Here is a 25,860-nt window from a genome sequence, read left to right on the forward strand (position 1 = left end):
GAGCGAATAAACGTGACTTCTACTGCCTGCCTGTATCTACCACTGACTTCTCCCACTACGTTTGCTCGATTTAAAAGCCAAAAGATTATTTCATCGTGTTACTGTCATACCCGAATAGTTTTTCTAACTACCAGCTCTGCAAAGACCAGCCAGGACTCTCAACACCTCTCATACTGCGATAAACATTGAAATTGATACAATTAACGCAGGTGACAATTTCACTGGCACGAGAAGCAGGACAAAACTTTAAACTACACTTCTCTACAAGGACTTATTTATTAGTCTACGGGGATAAGCTGATGTTAGAAGTAGTTTCACCATTAAACACGTCTGTTTGCAGAGAAGTACAAGTAAGTCTTGGCTTACTGTAAAATTAAGTATCTTTATTTAAGCTTTCTGTGCTGCACATGCACGCTGTTTAATTAAGGAAGCCTTAGAAATTATGGAAAAATAATGGGAGTAGGATGCCAGGAATATGCTTTAAGGCTGAGGTGACTCGATGTACTTAATCCTTATTTTCCACTATGTTTTGCAATTATTATACATCACAGTCAGAAAGAAGCTCCTCATCTCTATAATTACACAGAACAGCTTCAGCTCTTCATTTAATTTCTCTGATCCAAATACAACAGGCTATTACCTTCCTACACGTTCAAGTCCTTTTCTACCATCTTGCAGTAAGAGAAGTATTCATCCTGAAACCGGCCAACAAGGAAAAAAAAACCCTACTGTTTCAGAACAACCTATGAGCAATGTGTTATCTTGAATTCATGTGGGCTGGAAGTAGAAATTAAAATACTATCCACAGCTTTTTTTTTTTGGAAAAATTATGCTGACCTGGGAGTCTGCATTTAGATCAGCTTTTTTAGTGCACCAGCTACAGAGCTCGCCATGTCCTACATGTACACACTGGACGTAAGACTTTCAGAATGTCTTTAACAAAAAACAAAAAAGCAGTTCTCAAACGGATCCCCTGATATTGCTAGGCTAATTATTAAATCCAAGACTGTATTAAGTCTTACCTGACTCCTTTTCAGCATCCGACTCTGAAACTTCATCTTCTTCAGCTTCTTCCTCTTCTTCAGAACTAGAACTGCTCGAGTCCTTGTTCTCCTCCTCCATTTCCATGGACTTCAGCGTGTCTTCCTCGTAAAGAATCTTCTCTTTGCTGCAAGATACAGAAATTTTAAGGACTAGTAGGCGAGCGAGTTATTTCTGAGTTCTACTTCTCAGGAACACATAAACATGATTTACTACATATAGAACAAGCAAAAGGACAAAATCTCTCTACAGACTCAACATCCCAGCGCTTCCAGCGCTGCCCATTTTCCATGGATTCCAATGCCAGTCTCACATAAATTCACAAGCATTTCTCGGTCCCCAAAAAAGTGGTCTCTTTTCCTAGTGCAACACGACCCATCGGCTGGGCTGTACGGCTCTGTGCCTCTGCAACGGTGCCGTTCTCAGCCCGAGCCGATCCTCGGCGAGAGCAGGAGCCGGGGCACCGGGCACCAGCCCGACGCCTTGTTCTACCACTCAGTGGGTATGTTAAGAAACAGCAAAAATTGTATTTAAGAGAGCTCAAATTTAAAAGAAACCATGACATGAACGTGAACAGCAGTAATTTTTTTCCAAACCAGCTGCGGCCAGCTGACCGTAAGAGCTGAAGCTGGCCTCCCGTCACACCGACCGCGCAGCGGCTTCTCAACGGAGGGGGACAAACGTACTTGGTGAAGAGTCCGCTTTGAGGCTTGCCGTTCATGTCGGCTTCTATTAGCTTATTCCTCGTCTCCTTCTCACTTCGCAACTGGCAAAACATCCAAGCAGATTGGAGAAAGAATGAAAAGAGACATCTTAACAAACCACCTCAGCACAACCTGATAATTAGCCCAGCATAAGGTCAGCCCAACCTCGTTAGATGAAAAATACTGTGGATTTGTTTAACAAGCCAATTCAACTGATGCGCGGCAGCAAGAGCGCTGGATGTTTTGGACCAGAGCTCCATAAGGGCACAGCTACACACTCAGCAAGTCCTTAGAACTGAGCTGCAATTCAATAAAACCTTCCGAGAAGTCTGCGGCACTCCCCGCTGAGACGCGGGGACACATCCTGACCTCCCCAGCGCTGCCCCGCATCCGCCTTGTGCAGACACAGTGCTGGAGCTCTGTCTGTACGCCCGTGAAATCAGGCTAGAAGCAGTTTTAAATCTGCTGCCTTTCTAGCTATCATTTACTCGGAAATTTAGCTATTATTTACAGGGGAAAGCGCTCGCGTACACCCTGGGCAGGCGTACCGATCTCCCACGAGGATGGGTCACCGCGTCGCTCTCTCAAACGCCAGCGTGAGCCATCACACTGGGATACCTGCGAGCACCGCAGCGATGGAAAAACTTCGTCCAGAGAGCAGCGATATGAATTTTGTCAGCACTGATGGACAAATCAGTAACCAAAAAGTTGTTTCGTACCTTCTAGAAGCTTCTAGAAACTCAGTTGAGGTAGAAAAAGGGATGGCAATTAGGGTGTCGCTTTTAAGGGCGTCTCGTTTGTGTCGCGTCTAGCCTGATTATTCTGTCTCTTTTGGTAGGAGCTGACACCAGGCACAAGAAGCAAAAGCTCTGCAAATTCTGAACGTGGGAAAAGCTACATAGAGTCGAAGAAAGAGCCAAAATTTGGGGTACAGCATGTCGTTAAATAGAAGGAACTACTGGAGCACAGCACAGGGAAGTGCAGGAAACTGCCTGCGCCAGTCAAAGGTAATTCAGAGACTGGGGAAAAAAAAACCCAAACCCAAATCAAACGAATTGATTCCAGCAAACAAATATTGGCAATTCTTGCCAATAACAGCAGCAAATCTTGTTAGCAAGGATCATATATTGTTCCGCTACAGGCTTTAGATTAAAAAAAAAAAAAAGTCTGATTTGAGAGCCATTTTGAAAGTGAAATAACGTACTTAGAGGAATGTCATGGAACTGCCTATTTCAGCCTTAACAACTGTAAGTTTTCTATTTTAAGTGATAAAAATGGCACATGATAAACACACAGGATAAAATGGCATTTCTATTAAAAACATCATAGCCACTAAAAAAAAAAAAAAGTGTGATAAAATGTGGATTCTTCTCTTTTTCCCTGTTCCACTATAGCTCGCTACACTCATAAATGGAGAAAGCCTTTATTTAGTGCTACTATCTAGAGAACAAGGGGGGGCTGCAGCCCCTGCGAAGGCAGCCTAAAAATGGACTAGCACCCATCCAAAAAAGATCCTTCTCGCCGTTTTCCTTTCTCTTTTCTTCGGAGGAGCGCAGTTATCTGCAGAATCCTTGTGTAGTGAAATAGGAGGAAATCTAAAATACAACCCTGGTAGTATTTATCAACACCTCATTTAGGAAGAAGCTGATTAATTTTTAAAAAGTTTCTGTGAATGTTAAGGACACTATTTAAGGATGACAGCAGCTGTGTTATGATCAGAGCTTGAGTTCTACCACCCACATTGTCAGTTCCTCAAAATACTTTACCGGGTTTTTTCAGCAGTGCTCTCATTATGTCTGTTTCTGAATCCAACGTTTTAAATGATACTTTCTGATTTTTATTTTTTGTTTTTAAAGAGGGTTGATTTGGTTTTTGGAAGCACCCAAATAAGATAATTGAGTAGACCAGAAGAAACAGGAAAAAATGCAATCAAAAAACCAAATCTCTGGCTTGATGACTAGCTTTTACCAAGATATACTTTTGCTTCCCTTTTTTATGCCAACTTTCTGCTTATAATCCCTTCCAATATCTCCATTGCATTATGAAATGGCAGTTTAGTATGGTTTCGAAACCACCCATTTTTTCAGTTGAGAATTCCCCGCAAGTTTATAATTTCTTCTCACTCAATCCAAAGCCTCCCCATGGTAAGAAAGGCAGACGTGGTAACATCTCTTTCTCAACCCCGACAGTGTATTTCCTTAGATGCAAAGACAAAGCTGACTTGGGTAATCACTCATTAAGACAAGAGCGGGTTGGTGCTAGAGAGCTTGCCGGCTAACAAAGCAGCTACAGAATAATAACCATTCCAAGATGAACTATACGTTCCTTACCAATCTACATAATCCTGCGTGTCAGCCCGCTACCGACTTTCTTGATGCAGTCATCCAGTTTTCTATATTTCTAGCTATTAAAAATATTGGTGCAATTAAAGATTCCAAATGACTAACGTAAAAAAAAAATAGCTGGGCCTCAGCTTCGGGCGTCTGTTGATGCCATATGTCTCGGAGAACCCCCAAGCGTGAAAAGGTAATTGGAGAGGTGGAAAATGATCTGCCAGAAACTCACCACAGTCTGTTTCTTCTGCAGCATTTCTAAATGCTCAACCAGCCCCTCATCAGCCACGTCGAACGGCGTCTGGCCCTGATGCGGTAAGAGAAGACAAGAGGATATCCGATACGGCTTGGTGTTAATATTCAAAAGAGCGCTATTTAACAGCGAAGAACAAAAGTGAATACGCTCCACGTCCTCCCTCCCCAAACGCTGAGTAACGCCCTCTGTTTCACTCCAGAGCAGGGAAAGCCATGCGACAGCGATGGCAGTTTTAGGACTCGATTCACGATCAGAGCAACCTTAACTGTGGAAGCGTGGTTCCCTGATTGCTGCTGCTCAAATCTAACAGCCAGGGCTAATGCATTTGAGTTTCCAGGTTCCTAAAAAGGGCGCTCTTTGTACTGAGAAGGAATGCAATCAACCTGGTCTACTGTATCACTGCGGGCTTGAACCTCCCGAAATCAGCAATCATCAACAGGCCAAGAAATTTGGGAGCCATTACCACATCCGTGGGCATTTACAAAATAAAACAAATCAGAAAAATTACTTTGGGGCACAAAACAAGAAAACAGTTACATTTTCACCATAACTAAAGCTATGATAACCATTTTATTAATGACACATAATGAAACATCCAAATGTCTTGGAGTCTCCCCCTCTGGAGCCATTCCAAACCCGCCTGGACGCCGTCCTGTGCCCTTGCTCTGGCGGGGGGTGGCACTGGGGGAGCTCCAGAGGTCCCTTCCAACCCTGACCAGTCTGGGATTCTGTGAAACCTCGGGATCAAATACATACAGGTTGCCGTGGCCATCTGACCCAGCACGGTAGCTGTCCTCGACTGGAAAGAGCAGGTGATGCGGCAAATACAACTGTGTCTGTTTTTTTCAAGTCCTGCACGATACAAAGCCCCTGTACACTCTGAACAGTTTGGAGAAGCACCTGATGGCACTTAAATCGAAAAAGATTCCCCCTGTTTTGGATGTCACAGAGCTCGCCACGCTAAAACGGCTCCTTCTCATAGAACGTCGGGCTCCAGCATAGCCAGATGCACTCAGACCACACAGTGCCACGTTTCTCTTATCAAATTCTCCCGCCCGCTTTCGCTCCCCGCTGCTGTTCCAAGCACGTACAGCCTCACGTCCTGCCGCAGAAGCGGCCACGGTGCAGCGGAACCCGCTCCAGCAGGAAGCGCTTCCCAGATCCTGCCTGGACCTCGCAACAGGGAGGGGAACACCAAGCACAGCCCTGGACAGGCACACCTCACCTCTGGAAAATCCAACGGCTCTTCGAGGCAAAAATTCTATCAGGATGGAAGAGGATTTTTTTTTCCCCCTCCTCTCCTCTTTTTTTTTTCTCTTCCATCCTATTTTTCTTTATTAATTTCTCACAAATCTGCACCAATTTTTCAATTTCCCTTTTAATAACCAAGACAGTAAAACAGGAAGGATTTAAAGCTGCTGTCAGTTCACTAGTTTTCAGTGCCTTATACCTTAATATTAGCATATTATTTTGCATTCCAAATTTTTTGTTGTTTAATTTATCAGAATTACACTAAAACAGGAAGACACAGATTAGCCCCCATCCTTTCTTACCATCTTGGTCCTAAAGTTTAATCACTGAAATTTTTTATGCCTTCCACCAGTCAAGATTCTTTATTTTCTGACGCTTTTAAACGCTCCAGCGCACACACGAGGAGAACTGCTCGCCGTGTAACTTTGTCGTGGCGTTGGATCAAGCGTCAGGGCAAGAAAGTTGATATTCATCTGGCTCTAAAACACGCTGCCTAAGTTGTGCCACCATCGGTGGGTACTAACCAGCTTGTTCCTGATGTCCATATCGCACAGCGCCTCCGCCAGGATGGAGCAAGCTTCCTTCACCCCCCAGTGCGCAGCGGCGTGCAGCGGAGTCCACCCGTCGTTGTCCTGGACGTTCAAATTAAAGCCAGCCTGGATCAAGAGCCTGAGGAAAGAAGCAATGTTGATTTCTGCCCACCCGAACGTGACTTCTCGACGCACAAGAGTTCACACCGTGAGCCACCGAGTAGGTAACGTGGTTCACATCAAGCCAGAAGTTTCTTAACTTGTTTCTTAACTCACCAACATCCCGCTGGATGTGCTTGCAACTGTAACAGAAAAGGGCAGTAAACAAAAAGTGACTTTGCTGTAAAACCTGCTGAAATGAGTCTAAATTATAAGGTTCCCTTTCATAGAATCACAGAATGGTTTGGGTTGGAAGGGACCTTAAAGACCATCCAGTGCCACCCCCCTGCCATGGGCAGGGACACCTCCCACCAGCCCAGGTTGCTCCAAGCCCCGTCCAACCTGGCCTTGAACACCTCCAGGGATGGGGCATCTCCCACCCACCTCTCTGGGCAACCTGCGGGGCTCACCACCCTCACAGGGAAGAATTTCTTCCTCATATCTCATCTAAATCTCCCCTCTTCCAGTTTGAAGCCATTCCCCCTTGTGCTATCACTACATGCCCTTGTAAAAAGTCCCTCTCCAGCTTTCTTCTAGGTGCCCTTCAGATATTGGAAGGTCGCTATAAGGTCTCCCTGGAGCCTTCTCTTCTCCAGGCTGAACAACCCCATCTCTCTCAGCCTGTCCTCATAGCATGTCCTTCATTTCAGCATGTGCTCAACTGGGAGAACACCTCAATTTCTAATCTGGTGTGGGTGACCCACTCAGAACTCCTGCTCCACCTCAAGTACTGTCTTCAGTTTTGGGCCCCTCACTACAAGAAGGACATTGAGGTGTTGGAGCGTGTCCAGAGAAGGGCAACAAAGCTGGTGAGGGGTCTGGAGGATAAGTCTTATGAGGAACAACTGAGGGAACTGGGGGTGTTCAGCCTGGAGAAGAGGAGGCTGAGGGGAGACCTTATTGCTCTCTACAACTACCTGAAAGGAGCAGGTAGAGAGATGGGAGCTGACCTCTTCTCCCTGGTCACAAGTGATAGGACAAGAGCAAATGGGTTCAAGTTACGTCAGGAGAGGTTTAGATTGGATATTAGGAAAAATTTTGTCACCGAAAGGGTTATCAAACATTGGAATAGGCTGCCCAGGGAGGGGGTGGATTTGCCATCCCTGGAGGTGTTTCAAAAAAGGGTAGATGTGGTACTTGGGGACGTGGTTTAGAAGTGGTTTTGTCAGGGTAGGTTAATGGTTGGACTGGATGATCTTAAAGGTCCCTTCCAACCTCAGCAATTCTATGGTTCTACAATTCTATGATTCCAATGGACGAGAGACGGCAGACTCGCTCGGGCACTACAGCCAACACTTCTGCAGCCGTCTCCATACCACGGAGCCAAACACAGCACCTGGCATGAGAAGCACATCTGGTAACAAGCTCAGTTTTGGTTCTACCAGAAAATAAGGCCACAGCGTAGGAACAGTCCATAAGGAGACGATGCCAGCAGGACTGCCAGGTAAGAAGCAGCGACATTACTGTGATTGGCAGATGTGAAATTTGTATGTTAAATAACCCACATTGGGGTTAAACAACCCAAAATGCATTTTTGTGGACTAGTCCCGGCACAGTTAAAGCAAACCTTACCCAAGTAACGTGCCTGGGAACACCATCACATCACCTTTACTCCTGTGCACCTTCCACCCACTCCCTCCTCTGCCAGACCGGAGCACCAGCGTTGCATAGCATCTGGAGCTCCACCACTTCAAACCCAACCAACCGGAGGAGAGTCAGTTGTAGTCCGAAGCTTCAGCGACATCTGCACACTGGTACACCAGTGATCAGATGAAAGTACTGAGCGGCTCCTGTATCAAAAGTGACTATTATCCAAGTTGCTTAAATATTGAAGAACATCCCAGGGGAATTCTGCAAGTCCGGTAAAACTGCTACTGAGAATTTCCACCGTGGGAAATTCCACCATCCAGAGGCACCTTTCTGCAGCACAAGGGAAATCCGGCACTGCACCAGAACAGCACAGACAGTTTTGAAACTCCTGCAGCTTTACACCGACGCGTTACTGTGCTAAATAAAACACAGCCATCCTATAGTAGCAGCGTGTTTCTCTGCGAAAGAAACTTTAAATTAGGTGTGGACTTTATGTTGATTTTCCAGCTGGCAAAAGGGAGGAACACAGCTGCTAAGAGACTCAAGGTCACAGACAAATTCCTCGTCCCATTTGAGAGTTAGCCAGCTCCTGGCTTTCAGCCCCTTTGGTTTAAGTCACTGAAGCTTTGTATTTGAACTTACAGGGTGGCCATAAACTACACAAGAGCGAAACAATGTCAGCTCTCCGTGAGATCTGTTTATCATTATAACGATTAATGCCACGGAGTAGCTGTCCTGAACCGGTCACGCTGCGAACACTGACTGCAGCGCGCACTGACAGCACTGGATACACCACCCTCCGCTGAAAGTCCACGGGACCAACACCTCAAATTCAGGAGATACCACACTTCTATTCCACATGAGCTGTGTTAGATTAGTGTTCTTGGGCACCATACAGGCACAGACAGCTTATAACTTGATTATAAGCTCTAATGAATGAATACAAATAGGAAACACGGAGAACAACAAAATTACTTGAGCTTGATAAGAAACAGCTCGTACACATCAGGTCAGGCCACTTAAAACTATGAAATTAAGGATCAAGATAGAGGAACACTTCCAGAATGTTGGCAATAGAATAACTTTGCTGATGTTTATGGGCAGCTCCACTTGTACATAAAAGAGTAGAGAAGAAAGCTTTATTGTTGGAAACATTATTTTAACCCTACCTGTAAAAATATTAATGCTTTATTGCCAGGAAACACTACATTGGGCAAGTTTATATTCATAATAAGCTTGTTAGAGCCAGAGCAGTAGAAGCAGAACTGTTCCGTGTTGGAACCCCTCCGTCACGGCTGACGGCGGCGGCAGCAGCAGCGTGGAGGAGTGGGGGACAGCGAGACCGGGGCGGACACTGCATCTGTCCGCTCGACTGGGCAGGTAAACTGCCGGGGTGTTTGGGATTGTCCTGCAGCGTGTATTGACACCTGAAATTATCCTTTTATCCCCTAACGCTGTTTAGCTTGCCAGTCCTAAAACCATTACTTTAATAGTGAAAATCAAACCTTCTAATTTACGTCTCACTCTCTGAAAAGCTTTCGTCGCTTCAAAGGCCCAGAGGCACGAAAAGGAATCTGCCGGTCCCTCTGTATTTCTAGGAGAACCGCTACGGTTGGGCACATAAATCTACAGAGCCTTTGGAGAAAGAGCAGCCTCAAAATCTCAGCATGAAACAAACTTCTCTCAACTATAAAGCTGGGTGCGTTCCTTACGAAAACCAGCCTTAATTCAGTGCATCAGCCCCGGGAAGGAGCTCCTACCTCATGACTTCAGAATAGCCCTTTGCCGCAGCAACGTGAAGCGCCGTGGCACCTGTTCGAGGCTGCTTTATATCTTCAATTCTCCCACTGTTCAGCCACTGCCGGGCATCCTGTAGCATTTGCTGCTCCTCTTCTTTTCTTGCCAGGTCTAGGTCTACACCTAAGAGGGGGAAGGACAGAAGAAGAGATTATCACGTGCAAGCTCTCAGGTACTTGTTAAACTTACCCGATGTTTCATTTACTATAGAATATTAGCAAACTATTTGTATTCTGCGACAAAGAAAACCCAGCAAAAGCATCTTTCTAGGAGTTGGGAGAACTCCTGCATCATTGACAGAGACTTCAAAGCCGTCTGACTTACAAAAATCTGAAAGCTGAGCCACTGGTTGCAAACCAGCCCAACTAACTACTAGCTCAACTGGGAGCTATGGGTGGAAGGACCACACTGCAAATACGCAGTGTCTTAGATGGAAATAACAAAGTCCTGAATAACAGCTTATCAAACTGAATTAAACTACACTGAGAGTATAATCTACAGCGAAGATCTGAAGAGATGATCCCAAAACGTCTCCTGCAAGAGCAGCATGACCCCAACCGTACGCTCGCTCAAAATTCAGTACAATCTCCGAGCTGCACATACAGAGATCTGTACCGCACCAGAGCCGTCCCTGCCCGGCACACCCAAAGAAATATTGAGTTAGTTCCCCTGAGCAGCAAACCGCCAGATTCTGACAAAACAGCATTCTACATCATTTTGGGGACAGAAGGCCAAAAAACCCCTCTACTGTGATGGCTTGAGAGATCCGCTTTAGATGAAATCAGATCAAGTAAGTTCATCAACACACACACACACACACACGTGGTATAACAGAGACGCGGAGTACGGGGCTTTCCCACAACAAGAGGGACAAGTTTCCCGCCCGAGGAACCAACTGCTCCGATGGGGAGAGGCCAGGTGGGGCTGGCTGACGGGCCGCGTCCGTTGTCACCAAACCAACGAGAGGCAAAACTATCTTAGACTTGGTTTTGTAAGTGGAGGTTTCATGATAATGAGGTCATGTGAGGACGGTCTATCGATCAGAAGTACAATACAGCTCCCTACAGGATTAATCAGACTCACCGACTCAGGGAAAAATCTGAAGGAGAAGTCAACAAATCTCAAAAATCAAGAAGGGTGTTGAAAAGCAACTGTCCCTGTGGATTAGTTCTCTCAGTATAAGAACGACATGATTCCTAATTAAATTACGGAGCGTTAGGTTTAAAACAGAACAAAAGAAAACACTTATCAGCTCAGAGTCTGAACTGTGAAACCCGCTACCGCAGGATGTTGCAAAGGTTAGAAATACAACCGGCTTCAGAACAAGGATGGGACAAATCTGCAGTTATTAAACACGCTATACAAGCCAGGAGTTCCCAAGAAGGACTGCACAAGTTCACAGCACAGAAAGCCACGGGGGATTCAGGAGCACACAGAAAGCCCATCTGGCTCGGGAATTTCCTGAGGCTGGGAAAATGTTTGGGAGGGAAATCATACACACTTGGGCTCTTGTTATAGTCTGCAGCAGGCGTCTGCTTATCGCCACCGCTAAGACAGGCTACGGAGCTGGACGGACGCTAATTTAAAGTTTATACCACATTTAGTCCAGCAGTTACCATCCTTTTAAACTGTGCCGATGGGGAGCTTCTCGGTGGAGACAGATGGTTGTTTCAGGGCATCTTAGCAGGATGCCGCTAATGTGGCGAAGCAATGAAAAAGCCAAGCAGAATCCCAAGAAGCGTCAGGCAAAATATCTGCAGCTGAGGCAGAATTACTGCCTTAACGTCCTGTAAGGTTTCAACTATGTTATCACCCTGTGCAGTTCTTGATACGCGCTTTAAAGAGAGATGAGTTACACTGATGTAAAGAAAGGTTCTCTGTCTTTTTGGGCATCCAAGGAAGTCCGACTGCAGAGAGGAGACAGGCATGGTTTGGACAGCCTAGTAAAACAAACGCTGACTGTAGACACAGTTCCTTTTAGATACGTGAGCAGCCTAAATATAAGGGAGAAGGGCTGGTTCAAAGCGGAGGGGAAGGGGGAACCAAATAAGAATAACCTTGTCACAGATATCACTACACTAGAAAGTGAAAAGTTTCTATTTCCCAGAAGGAACGTGATCCTGTGTCCGTGTTCCAAGAGGAACACTAACACCAGTAACAACCAGCTTTCAGATGGACAGCCACAAACGCAGCAGTGGGACAGTAACAGGGTTGACACAGTAGCCACACTCTTCCTAACTACACCAGCTTCAAAAATAAAGTAACCACCACATGCCAGGCAGAACACATCTGTTAGAGAGGACTGCATTCAATCCAGCAAGCTAACAACCCCAACACCAACCGGCACCCATTAAATAATCTAGACTGGGAAGAATCTTTGGGGTCTCTAGCCCAAATCCCTGCTCAAAGGAGGGTAATTTCAAACCCAGAGCAAATTGCTTAGAGCTGAATGCAGCTGAGTTTTTGACTGCCTCCGACGATGGAGATTCCACCGATTTCTTGGGTCCCTGTTCCGACACTATACCACTTTCCTGGGAAACATTTTTCAATATATATACGTATCTATATGCAGTTATGGAGTCAGAATGTCCCTTGTTCAAACCTTCTCGCTCTCTACAGCTCCCTGAAAGGAGGGTGTAGCAAGGGGGGGTTGGTCTATTCTCCCAAGGAACAGGCAATAGGGCAAGGGGAAACAGCCTCAAGTTGCACCAGGGGAGGTTTAGGATGGATATTAGCAAAAATTTTTTCACAGAAGGGGTTGTCAAACACTGGAACAGGCTGCCAAGGGCAGTGGTAGAGTCCCCATCCCTGGAGGGACTTCAAAGACAGGCAGACGTGGTGCTGAGGGACGTGGGTTAGTGGTAACTTGGCAGTGTTACACTGATGGTTGGACCTGATGATCTTCAAGGTCCCTTCCAACCTAGACAATTCTATGATTCTATGACTTCTTCCTCTCACCCTATCACTTTGCAGCTCCGCTGCCTCTACAGCCTCCCTCAAGGTAGTGGAGGACAGCAATCAGATCCCCCCTCGTCAATCTTCCATTCTCTAGGCTGAATATGCAGTCCACGTATCTCCAGTGAGGACAGTTTGCTCTGTATCAGCTCAATTTGTCTCAGTTCATCACTTCCCACATAGCTGAGATAAATGCATCCTTCAAAAACGTTCCTGATGAACTTCATAAATAGAATTTAAACTGTGCATGTGTACATACACCTAACCACTCACGGATGAATTTCATGAGCATGAAGAAAACTTTACACTGATGAAGCAGTTCTTAATTTTAACACGATTTACATTGTCTTCTACCAGCCATGTTTTTGCAGGGACAGGGCAGAGAGCCGCCCCTCAGACAGGCATAGCTGACGAGAAAGGGGAAATGGCAGAGCAGATGTGCTGCAGAAGAAGTCTGGAGAAGGATCAGGATCACGCAGGTCACTCCTGGCCAGGCACACTCATTTCCTGGTCCCTGCTCTTGGTGGGGCTGTAAATCTCATCTCTGTATCATCAAATCTTAGCGAAAGAAGACCTTTCATTGATACCAGAGATCAGAATTAAATCTCACTTTGAAGGCAAACAGGTCTAACGAATCACATTTCAGTGCCGTGGGGTCTTGCTTTGAAGAATCCCAAGGACAGAGACTGCGCCCCACAAACCTTCTGCATCTGTTCCACCGTTCTGCTACCAAAGCAAAAATTTCTCTGCTGCCTCTCGGGCTGTATTTCAGCTCTCTTCACTTATAAAACCAGAATTTTTTTTATAGAAACTTTTAGAGGTCTAACTCTCACATATTCAACCCCGCTACCGATTTACCTTGTTTCTTCACTTGTTCCAGAAGCAGGTCCTTCATGGCTGCCTCCTCTGCGATGTCAGACGGGACCTCACCTTCACTGTTTACAGCAGCCACGTTGGCTCCATGACTAATTAAGTACCTGCGTGAATGAGACCCATACGAACGTATTAGACTTTGTGTGTGAGCTTCAGTGCAACCTACACAGTAAGTCAAGTAGCAGAACGAAATATTTGTCTCTCATTCGAGTTCCACTATGAAGAGTACCTTGTTCTTATCAAATTTCTAGACTAAAAAAGTTCATTCTTAAATGCAAGGTCCCTGGTCAGTGGCTCAGAGTTTTGGTTTCTCTATCGTTATTTCAATACCCCTGGTTCTTCCACTAACCTGATCGATTATGTGGTTGTTTTTTTTTTTTTTTTAAAAAAAAGAAAATAATAATAATAATATAAATGAAGGCATCATTTATTTTTTAATTCATCTTTTTATAACTATACCAAAAGTTCATTCAAGAACAATCAATATCTTCTTCGGCTTGTACATCTTGTAACCAGTAAAATTCTGGGAAGTAAAAGAAGTATCTCTTTAAACACACAAATCTAGGAGAGTGAGGTTTAGTTTTAAAATTTATTTTCAATGCCTTTGAGAAACAGTTATCAGTCTTCAAATTTTTGGTAACTTTTTGGTAGGTTTAGTGGACTAAATATATAAGCATGGTATGACTAGTAAAGAGTAATAATATTTTTCATTTGAAGAATTAATATTTGAGAAGAAAAAACAAACTAATATAGGATCATCCAAAGAGCTAAGAACTGTTTCAGGAGTAGAACACACAAATAAATAAGCCACAGAAGATTGCTTTTTTTCTTTTTTGGTTAGAATATATTGTAGAGAAGAATATATTCTTGAGAAATGCTGTTATTTTCCCTTATTCTTCAAACCTATAATGCAGCCTTTATCTCAGAAAAATTATTTCAGCTGGGAAACTCCCATTTACATTTGCCTGCTCTTTGGTTCCAGTTATCCTAGCACTCCAGGTCATATATTTGAGCAACTCTCAAACTCTTGGAGTGACTTGTTGGTGCACAAGTAGTCTGGTACCAGTATCTTCTCTGGGACAGACTATCAGTCCCTTGTGAGCAGAACAAACGCTCAGATCAAATGCAGAATGTTATTTCAAACCCTGGAATCAGAAACTGTGCGAAGAGTCGTCAAATCTTCTCTGGGAGTCACTTACAGCAGGTTACTGCTTTGCTTTAAACATCTACTGGACAAACCCCCATTATATTTACTGTTGCTTCTTTTATATGTATTTTATGTTTGCACTTTCTTGATTATCTAATCTCTCTATGGCAGGCTGCAGAATTTCACCCGGTTATGTCCAAACTGAGCCCAGCATCTTGTCTTGTAAACAAAACAAAAAAAACAAAGAAGATAATGCTACAATTTTAAGTGGGTTAAGTAACAAGCAGTTACTTTTATCCACTTCTCCCTCTTTTGTCAGACAATAGGCAAGAGACAGAAACATAAGATCTGAACTCGAACAAAAAGAAATGATGTTCTTGGTGTATTGGTGACTGCGGAGCCCAGAAAGTTGCATTTCTCTCTCGAAAGCCTCCACACAACTGCACTACTGTCTATGGCAAGAAAACGTAGTCGCTTTGCAAAGCCTCAAAACAAGGGTGAGCGTTGGTGCCGTCCCCCTTTGAATTGTTTTGTAATACACCGTGTATCTCCTACCTGTACACATATGGACCAGAATAGCTATACGCGCGTAATTCCACTAACATACATTTTGTAGAGAGACAGAATTCTTTCCAGTTAGAGGAATAAAATCCCAAATCGCTCTTGGGTAACACTTAAAATTCTGCCTGGGCTCCCCGCTGTCGGAAGCGCAGAGCAAAGACCGTCGGCAGCAGCAGAGCTGTGTGTGGTTACACGTCTCTGCACCGGTGTGCCCGCCTGGCAGCCGCTGCGCTTCCGTTCTGCTCGGCGTTTTAGCTAAAGCATCTGATGAATCATAAGTCACTGTAATGGGATCAGCAAAAGGCAACCAGTCGCAGGCTCCACCTTAATCCTCACAAATTAAGAATTCGGTAACAGGAGAAACACATCTATTTTCAGCATCGCCTCCCAAGACGTCGTGTTAAGTCTCGGAGCATCAGTCGCCCGTGTACCTGCTCCAAAGAGGAAGAAGTGGAAAGTGTTATAAATACCCAGAATAGCCTGAAACTCACTCACTCTGCTATGTTCAGATAGCCACAGGATGCCACTGCGTGAAGAGGGGTCCAGCCCTCGTTATCTTGCTGGTTCACATTGGCTCCATTCTCTACAAGGAACTTCACCATGTCCAGGTTCTCATCTATACAGGCCTGAGGGAGACGGGGAAGGGGGAAAGGCAGGGGAGGGAAGGATTGAAGAGAAAAGGAAGAAAAAAAAATGAAAAGGTGTTGGTGTTAAATCAAGTGCACAACCTTCATTTGCAGTTTATCGGCAGCAGGTAATTCCTGGGCTGAATTTCCCCCGCTGTGAGCTAGCACACCTTCAACCTTAAGGGAACATGAAGTTGGGAATTAAAATAAATTAATTTCAGAACTTTCAAAAATTAATTGTAACTCAGAGAGTCCCCCGGTGGACAACCTCTAAATTTCCTCCAGCTTTACTTCCCACCAATGGATCGGTTTCCTTCCCCTCTCCCCCACTGTTACCTCCCTGGAGCGGGGACGCACTGTAAAATTACCTATCTGTATTAGCTTTAGGTACGGCACCAAATTCCTCTAAGCTGGGCAAGCTACGTATTTATTTAGATTACTTTGTTGCCCCCAAATGTCAATGAAATAATGTCGTAACAATGAATGAAATGAGATATCCCCAGCGGTAGGTGAGCAGGGAAGCACGAGCTGAAGAAGCCCGACTAAAGCAGCCCATCTGCATTCTGGATGTGGCCCCTTCGCAGACGTAACCACAGCAAAAGCAGAATTTTAGAGAAATTAATAACTTCTTCTTTCAGCAGTATCTATTCATCTTCCTGAGTATAACAAAGTACAACCTCCCCGTTAGCTCTCCAGACCCTGTGAGCTATCGAAGGCAACGACAACCCCTTATTAGCTGCCGTATTAACTCCAGAGCCCGCGTTTACAGAGACCTGCTAGCTTTGAAGTTGCCAGAAGAAAACCTAGCTAGGTTTTCAAGTCTCAACACTTCTGTTGGGTGGAATTCTTCCTTCCTCAAATTCCTGGCTACAGCATGTTCTGCGCTGCATCCGCAGTTCACCGGCGGCTGCTATTTAAGGGTGAGCCGGTGATTTAATACGTAGGTCCAAACGCATGTGCCTCAGCTGAGAAGCACCGCGCATGACCAGGAGGAGGAGGAGGAGGAGGAGGAGGAGGAGGAGGAGGAGGACGTCTGGCTTTTACTGCGTGTCCATCTGCAGGCAGAAACTTCATTCCTCATTACTAGAGAGGGAATCAGCTTGGTCAAAATTCCTCCAAAATCACAGCACTCGATTCTTTTATGTAGCTCGATGTGGGCACAACTATCAGTTACAGCAGTCAGATGACTTCCAGATGATCGTTCTTTAAAACGAGCGACACTGACTATCCATTCCTATCCTAGCAAGTTATGAAAACGAGGAAATTGTCTCGAATCAACACCTCCCCCCCAAAAGAGACAATCCTATATTATCTAACGTGTTCATCTATTGCTTATCTCAAAGCAGAGGCATGCCCTGCACCAGGACACCCAACTCATTACTGCTGCCGCAAGTGCAAACCCCAAAGACACGACTTACTCCTATATTCGCTTGGTTCACAAGTAGCCATGCAAAAGGCTACTTGTGAACTTTAAAAGCAAATACTTTTACACCTCTTGCGTCCAAGGAAGAACACTCCAGAAACAGAACTCCTCAGCAGGGTAAATCTCCAGTGCCAGGAGAGGACACCCCGGGAGCAGACTCGAGCACCCACATCCAAACTGCGCCTACGCTGCATGTTTCCTTGCTCTGTTTTACACTCGTTTAATATTATTCTTTGCCAGAAAAGCACAAGCATAACTCTAGAAGTAGTTTACTTCAGGGACTGCTCCAAACCCAGAAAGGATGAGATTGCCCTGGGTTGGCACCATCCATCCTGCCCAGTCCATCGACACTCTCCCACTCTCAGGCATGAAACAACTTCATCCTGTAAACACAGCTCTAGATTGTGTCAGGCACTAGAACTCAGAAAAACTCAAGAATCCAAACCAAACATACTGGGGACTGAAGAACACCACACGGAGGAATCCCAGGTCCAAGCATGATGGGGTAAGACAGGGTTAGGTCTGAGCAAAGCGGACCCAAACCAGGTTCTACCACCAGGCTCAGGAGCAAGGTTGGTTCCCTGGATCTCTTATTTAGATCACCTGGTCCAACTTCCTCCTTAAAGCTGGGCTAAACCTGATGTTTGGTCAGGTTCCTCAGGGCTTGCTCCAGCACCTTTTTACTGTCTGCAAGGATGGAGACTCCACAGCCGGCCCGGGCCTCTGTCCCAGTGCTTTAACATCCTCTCCATGGGTAATTTTTCTTAGGATTTTTCTTGCTGCAACTTACACCTCCTGCTACAGTAGTGCAGATGGACCCTCTATGCCTCAGCAGGTGATGAGCGCAGGAAACACCAGCCCACCAGCCCTACTGTACAGGGGAAGGAACGTGTGCCCAATATGCACACGGTCAGTTTTAAGAGATATTGTAGAAGGGATACACTCCCCATTTCCACAATCCTGCCAACTACGCGACCAAATGGCTTACGTCCGTAACAACGCAGTCAAACGCAGCGGGAAGGCGAAGCATGCAATGCACACGGAGGCGGACACGGGCACACAGAGGGACATCATAAACCCTTTTCAGTTGAAGGAGCAATCTTTTGGGAATTCGAGTCGGAGCCAGCAAAACCCAGAGCTGTATTTTATTGCTGCTCGTATTTATTGTGATACAATTCAAGTTTTCCCCCAACGCACCTCAAGTAAATTACACTTACAAACTTATTGATGAGTAATTTACATTTTGAGCTGGGAACACAACCATTATCTATCACTTTCTAAATAAAACTGACTTCATCTAAAAGCGTATTGCTCCAAGACCAGCCAAGAAAAGTTCGCCCATGCAGTGGTTTCTTCTGAGAACAATCGCTTCTGGTTGTGACTACAGAATTATAGTGTCAAAGAAGAATTTTATCAGCGCGGCTCTGACAAGGCAGCGAGGTAGCCGTCTCATGCCTGGGCACACTTACTGCTCTGCTCTATTTGTTTAAGTGTTACCCGCAGTTTGAGTGTAAATCTAAATTTAGACCGAAGAATGTCTCTGTATTGTCAGCTTTGTACATATTTGATAGAGAATTATATTTACATTATCATTTAAACCACCCAAATACACCCACTAGATCAGCACATACTGGGAACTGGACAGGAGAGAAGACCAGTTCTTGCTCAAGCCACTGTATATACTGGACTCTAAAATTAAATATGAGTTTAGATGCATAAAAGAGCTCCCCCACACCCCTTCTTTTAAATTTCTGCCTGCTATTGGCCTCGTTGCTCTGCTGGCCCCCGTCTCGCGTGGTTCCTACGGAATGCACGCTAGAAACAGAAGGGATAATGGGATCAAACCCCACCTGTTCCGACACCCAAATCTGCAGTAATTTGACTCGCCCGGCTTCTGAAGAGATAAAACGATGACAAAGTGACAAAGCTCCATGGGTGCTGACAACAGCAGGCACTCGCTCGCCTCCCCAAGGGAACCGTAATGCATTCCACGCTCGCCGTCTGCATTTGCCGCGAAGATAAAGTCAAGCGCAAAGGTGTATTAGGTCCTTAATGCAGCAGCGACGTATTCTTTAATATAGGAGAAAAATAACCCACCCTCCACCCTTCTGCACCTCCGTTCAAGTTACGCGATCGAGCAACGTGACACTGCTCGGCAAATATTTATTTTAGTATTCGTTATCGACACAGAAGAATAGAAATGAGCCCAGAGTTGAGTAACACGAACAGTTTTTAAAATGACTTGAGGCTGCATTAGCACTAGCAGGTACGACTTCTGGCCTGCCCCAACTATCGAAATGCAAGAAATCTTTGCGGTTTTTGGAATATTACATAATACTAACTATATCGGCCAAGATTTTAACAAGCGAGGTAGAAAAGGTGTTTTGGAAAAGGGCATTCGACAAACAGAGGTGCTGAATAACCCCTGTTCAGTTCTGCAAATCTCATCGTTGTCTCTTGTAAGAAATTATCGGGCACAGGATTATTTGCATCAGTTTTTAGTCAGAGGCCTTGAAAGAACACACTGCTCGTGTCTTAATATGCTATGACATATTTAGCGCATCTTAGAGCGGTAATTATGAGGCCAATAATTGGAATAATGAGTAAAACTGGTAATTTCTAAAGATCTTCTTAACTTTAAGAACTTTAGAAACACGTATAAAAGTTATGACAGACTAAACGGCAGCTTTTGGGGGCTGCAATGTATTTCTGTGGGTACTTTTGAACTACCAACTGATTAACGCTTACACGTTATCACGGACTTCATACTTGCGCGCACATTAATGGTATTAAAATGCCATCTGTGAAACTGTTACCAAGCTATAAATGAAAGAACAGAAATTCTCACTGTTTAGAAGTGCTGAGGGCACACACATGCCCACCTGAAATTTTTGAGAGCCCCGACCACCGATATCCCTCCAGAAAGTCTCCGCTTTGCTGTGCAGATCTGCCCAAATGAAGCACTGCAAAACACTACCTAAGAAAAATGCATTCCCTGAGATTCAGAGGATAAATACCATCTTACGGCGAAGCACAATGGGTTACCTGAGGTTACCGGAGGAAGGAGAAGAGGACAAAGAGGAAGTAAACGGGGGTAGATGAGTCCTCCTTTAAGTACTATTAATCCTCCAACCTTAAATTTAGGAGAGTGGATAAGTTTAGTAACCTGAGAGGATCTATCGCTATGCAAAGTTCTCCTTTTTTATTTGATACAGCGTTCCTTGGGAACATTGTAAGAATAACTCGAGAGGACAGCAGTATTCCAAAGCAGACTCCTGCCGCTCCAGCCCCCAAGGGAGGAAAGGCAGGCAAAAAAAGTTGGTTGAGAAGTAACATTGTTTTTTCGGTGGATAGTTATTTAATGTGAGGAAGCACTCCCACCCTAAAATACCCTTGAAATTTGCCTTGCATCAAGAAAAATACATATGCAGATAGGCTTAATTCTTTCGATTTTAGGCTCTGCTAACCCTCAGCTGCTGGGTTACACCCGCAGAAGAGGCTTAACGACACAGCACAGCATTTTTGCCTGTATATTTTTAATTCCTTCTTTATCTTCTTTCTCTGTACAAGATATAATACATCCTTCACGGCAATGAGATGGGGTGGGAATACGCGGTGACTACCTTTCCCTCCAGTGGGAGATCTTCAACAGACTCCTCTCTTGCCATCCTTGTCTTTCCCTTGGCTGGCGGTTCGCTCCGAGTGCTTCTGGAATGGCACCAATGTACTACAGTTTTAGCAGTCTTTGATGCAAACTGCATCCAGCGCCCAGAACTACCCACTAACCGCTCAAAGCAAGTTGGCTCATAGGATTTAAATCCCGGGCATCGCTGGGCAAGGCTCCAGCCACAGCTCGCCGTGTTCCTTCAGCTCCTGGCAGGGGACCAGCATTTAGCAGTTTTTCCATAGGGAGGAAGTGCTCAGTTTCTAAAATTTGCAGATACGGCATATTAGCTTCCCCCTCTTAGATAACAGGTGTAGCCCTTTACAGCCAGGGACACTCACTGCATATTTTTATTATTTTTTTTTTTTTTTTGCTTGGAGCTATTGCCAAGGCATTCTTCTTTCAAGCGTGAAGTTTACATTACCATAACGAAACGGGGGACACCAGGAAACGTTACAGAACAACTCTGCCAAACTCTGCTCGTCTGGCAAGGCTCGTTCAACCACCAGACAAAATCTGATCTTTATCTTGAATGAAACCTCAGGATTATAATAGTAGTGTTAGTGTTTGCTCCTTCCTCAGAGCGTACAGGGCACAGAGCATCGTCGAACTTCCGATGAGCATCAGCAACGCAACAGCTCCAACTGCCTGCCAAGGCTTCTGGTTTGCCTATCTCCTGGGCATCCCCCACGGGACAGAGAGAGGAAGATCGGGGAGGAATAGGAGCCAGATGGGATGAGACCGAAGGGTTCAGAGCACCGAGAATCGAGCTGCGGCGAGGTGTAAACGCTCTAATACTGCTCACTTTCTGGAGGGTGCATCACATTTAGCAAACCCCAGCCCATGACTGGTGTTACATTCCCACCGCATACAGCATGGCAGGGAGGAGAGCAACTAAACCACCTGACAAATTCCTAAGAAATTGCTTGGGATCAGCTGAGTGAGAAAAAACACCCCACCTTATTGCCTCTACATGGAGAAAAGGGGCTGGTACCAAACCCAGAAGCTGTGGCAATAATTGCGCATCAATCAGCAGTGCCGTCGTACGCGCCCACATTAAGGCAACTGTTTTCTCCCCAACTTACCCGGTAAGTAGTCTAACATAAACACACGAACAACATTCAGTGCAACTGTTTTTAGGCGGAACGGTTCTCGTCGGCGTTTCAGCGGTACCTTCAGCATTACAGCCCCTTCGTGGGACGGCCACTTCAGCTGCCGTCCACCCACGCAACGCGGTGACACTGCGTACGGTAGCGCATCTAACTGGGGTCAACTTGGCTGAGGGCATATTGCATGTCTAAATGCAGCCCCACTGAGTAAATATTTAGTTTACAAACAGTATGTCACATCACCCAGCGTCATATGATCGTGTAATAAAATAGCAGCAGTGTGCACACAAGAGCTTGGAATCAAAGGCAGCCAGGAAACCTGTAATAACTGCTGTGGTTTTAATTTTGGCTGTATTTAATTCCCTGGCGCTCCCTCCTTGGTTGCTCAGGATTTGAGAGAGAGAACCTTTGCGTTTTCTCAAGGCGGAGGAAAGATGCAAGAAGGGAAAAGAAGAAAGGGCCACGTGCTTGGCTGCTGGGTTACGTGGTTCTCCCGTGAATGCATGAGTCTTGTGACACAACCCCATCTCGGGGACTTCTCTGTGCAGAAGAGTGAAAATCTCGTAATCCTCCTGCGTCGGATTCTCGGGTAGCAGTCCGCATGGTTCCCACACAGAAATCCTACTTGGCAGCTCCACTTGTCACACGTAAATACAATACATAAACCAGCCAGTCGGACACATGCCAGCTTTTTTAATCGAGTATGAGAGACATCAGACCAGTAGAGGCCATGCTTCATCTCTTCTTAATTACTCCAGTCTTCATCTCCTGAGCTTCCCAGGAGTATGTTACTTCTTGGCCTGTGCAAAATGCTGCTGTTAAACCAGATTGCTCATGAAACTAAACTCCCGTTTACCAGGTACTCCTCCAATCCAGAAATCAAGTGGTGATATCATCTCCAAAGCCTTTTATACAGCCAGCCCTCCCCTGACATGGTTTGTCTCCCTCTGTTCCATCACTGACCCCCAGTTCTGTAACTTTTAAGTCCATGTATTAACAGACACCTCTGAGATTTTTCCATACAGCCCTACACTCACGATATGGCATTCTTCAGGACCCTTCTCCGTATCTCAGTTTGCCCAGAAAGCCACTCCATTCCTCCACGCGGTGAAACAGTTGACATTTTAGAGGATGAGATCCTCAGAGCTGGGACATCTGCAGTCGTTTAAAGAGCACCCAGCTCTCAACACGCAACTGTGCCAGCTGGGTAAAGAACACCAACATATACACCACTGGATCGCTGCAGCTGGAAAGGACCTCAGGAGACTTCTAGTCTAACGCCTCCTGCTCAAGGCAGGGTCTACAGTGACTTCTCAGCAGCGCTCCAGGCTGTGGATGCGTGTGCGTATGATATGTATGTGTATGCATATATCTACATATATACAAACACAGATACTCATATTTAGTCTTTGTAAATCCAGGGAACTTTACAATGGTGGGTAAGGACCAGTATACACAGATTTGTGTCATGTGTCCGCAGCCATTCTGATCTAGAACTAACTCACCTCCACTGGCCAAGCATCTGGTTTTCTCCTCCCGAAGGACGTTCTCATGCTGGAAACCCGACCGAGACTCATTTGGGTGGCAGAGGCTGTACCACCCACGAGCTACAAGAGATTCTGCTTTAGATATGGGGTGACAAAAGTGGGTTTTGTTCATACAAACCAAGCACACCCTTTCCTAACACTACCCGCGGGACTGTTTTTGACAAGATCAGACAGATCCACATCACACTTAAACTGATTAAAAGGTTTTCTTTGGGCTAAATGAAGAGCCAGAGAGTTACTGCAGGGAACACAGGCTGTGTTAAAAAGCACTAAAAGCAGAACATTCTCTGTGTGCGTGCAAACGCAGTCTTGAATTCAACCCGAGCCCCCCACAACAGCTCCCGCAGGTTTACGCCCAGGCTGCCGGGGGTCCCTCCTGCCCCAGCCATATGTCCCTTGGCCTTCCACAAGATTTATTGCATTCACATTTTCAAAGTGTAAAGAAACAGATGTACCCAGAGGGGGTTGCCTGTCTAAGCTAGGTGGGATGTATCACCCTCGCAGGACCTGTCCTTTCCCACTGCCTGCAGACCAGCATAAACCCATTTAGAATCATACAATTGTCTAGGTTGGAAGAGACCCTTGGGATCATCGAGTCCAACCATCTACCCTACTCTACAAACTTCTCCCCTACACCATATCCCCCAACACCACATCTAAACCTCTCTTAAACACATCCAGGGATGGTGACTCAACCACCTCCCTGGGCAGTCTATTCCAATGCCTGACCACTTTTTCTGTGAAAAATTCTTTCCTAACGTTCAGTCTAAATCTGCCCTGTTGGAGCTTGAAGCCATTCCCTCTTGTTCTGTCATTAATTACCTGTGAGAAGAGACCAGCACCAACCTCTCTACAGTGTCCTTTCAAATCGTTGTAGAGAGTGATGAGGTCTCCTCTCAGCCTCCTCCTCCTCCTCAAACTGAACAGTCCCAGCTCCTCCAACCGCTCTTCATATTTGTTTGCATTTACAGCAGGATGGGATGAATCCCACCCTCAAGGACTTACCAACCGTCACATCAGGCGCCTCCAAGAGCCAAGAGTTACCAGGTCGCTCCTTAACCTCAGGCTTGAGAAGGTTTGCTTTACCACAACTATATGATATATAATTAGTGCAACTAGAGCTTTTTAAGGAGTTTCAGAAACGGTTAAAGAGTTACTGCAAACCAGAGGATGACACTGATACCGGCAGCAACATTAACTGTTAATACACTGGGCTGGAAGAATTAGCAGGCCGGTTAAGTCACGCTGTCACAACACATAGGTCACAGTCAAAGGGATTAAGTGACAAGACTTACTTCTCTACTGTTCTCCTGTCATAAGTCTAAAATACATGGAACAAGGTTAGCCGGGAGATGAAGGGAGTCAATCTTCCACTGAATGCAAAGTAAGAGGAAATATATGATGTCAACATACAGTGCAAATCAGCCAGCGCCCCGCAAACGGAGGCGAGCCCGGTGACAGCTGAACAGCACCGGGGTTAAATCTGGGAACACAGAGAGAGGAGTTCACAGAAAACAAAGAGAAAAGCACTCCCAAAATAGCCTCGCAACTGTCACCACTAGCGACTGTCAGCACTGGAAGGTATGACCTTGCCATTGTGTCTCCTGATCACAGCTCTGCTCTTCAGGGGGCATTTGTCAGAACCGGCACTACCAAAAATTCCACTTCCAAGTGATCCTGTATCTCCAGCAGCACAGATTACACTCGCCAGTGATTTGGAGAACAACCAACAGCTCTTACTGTTGCTCCTGTGAAAACACAGAGCTTCTGTACCTTCCCCTTCTCTCTTCTCAGCCCCAGCTTTAGGGTGTCCTTATGGCTACGATATCCTACATGGGCACTTCCCTACCATGAACCCAGTTTTAAAATCTTTATGCTTTAAAATCCTTGTGCAAATCTGACACAACTGTAATAGAACCAGCAGAAAGAAGCAAATTCTGTTTTAAAGGGAGCAGGGGCAAAGGGAGGGAAATGAGAAAAAGGGTATTATTCATTTTCTTGTCTGATTAATTAGCGCCGTGTCTTCATTTTTTTAACAGCGATTGAGTCATACTTCTCATGTAAGCAGGAAAAGAGATATGGACTATGTCTGATTTTTCCACTGGAAAAAAAAACAACACAACAACTAGAAGTACTCAGCAGTATCCATGCCAGTCATCAAAAGAAACCAACAACAAATCTCTTCGAATGATTAGCACAACAAAAAAGCCAGCAGAGCACAAGGGAAGAGAGGAATACGTGCAAAGGCATAATTATTTCATGAACGTAGCATTTTCAAGATGAAATAGCAGCAC

General features: G+C 45.4%; 1 protein-coding gene across 1 annotated transcript in view; it reads right to left on the minus strand.

The window, feature by feature from the left end:
* LOC309680830 (protein phosphatase 1 regulatory subunit 12B-like) overlaps positions 1–23,621 on the minus strand; it is a gene marked incomplete at its 3' end in the record, with an annotated part of 60,058 nt that extends 36,437 nt beyond the window's left edge. Inside the window, exons 1-8 of the mRNA XM_082494581.1 lie at positions 23,525–23,621; positions 15,693–15,823; positions 13,475–13,593; positions 9,625–9,784; positions 6,110–6,254; positions 4,311–4,385; positions 1,728–1,807; positions 1,023–1,168 (exon numbers count right to left, since the gene is read on the minus strand). Coding sequence (XP_082350707.1) covers positions 1,023–1,168; positions 1,728–1,807; positions 4,311–4,385; positions 6,110–6,254; positions 9,625–9,784; positions 13,475–13,593; positions 15,693–15,823; positions 23,525–23,596 — 928 coding nt within the window. The 5' untranslated portion in view covers positions 23,597–23,621. The remainder of the gene's footprint in view (positions 1–1,022; positions 1,169–1,727; positions 1,808–4,310; positions 4,386–6,109; positions 6,255–9,624; positions 9,785–13,474; positions 13,594–15,692; positions 15,824–23,524) is intronic.
* Between the last annotated feature and the right edge of the window lie 2,239 nt (positions 23,622–25,860).

This window comes from Vanellus vanellus, assembly GCF_965231255.1.
Source record: "Vanellus vanellus genome assembly, chromosome: 23".
In the NCBI taxonomy this organism is placed as follows: domain Eukaryota; kingdom Metazoa; phylum Chordata; class Aves; order Charadriiformes; family Charadriidae; genus Vanellus; species Vanellus vanellus.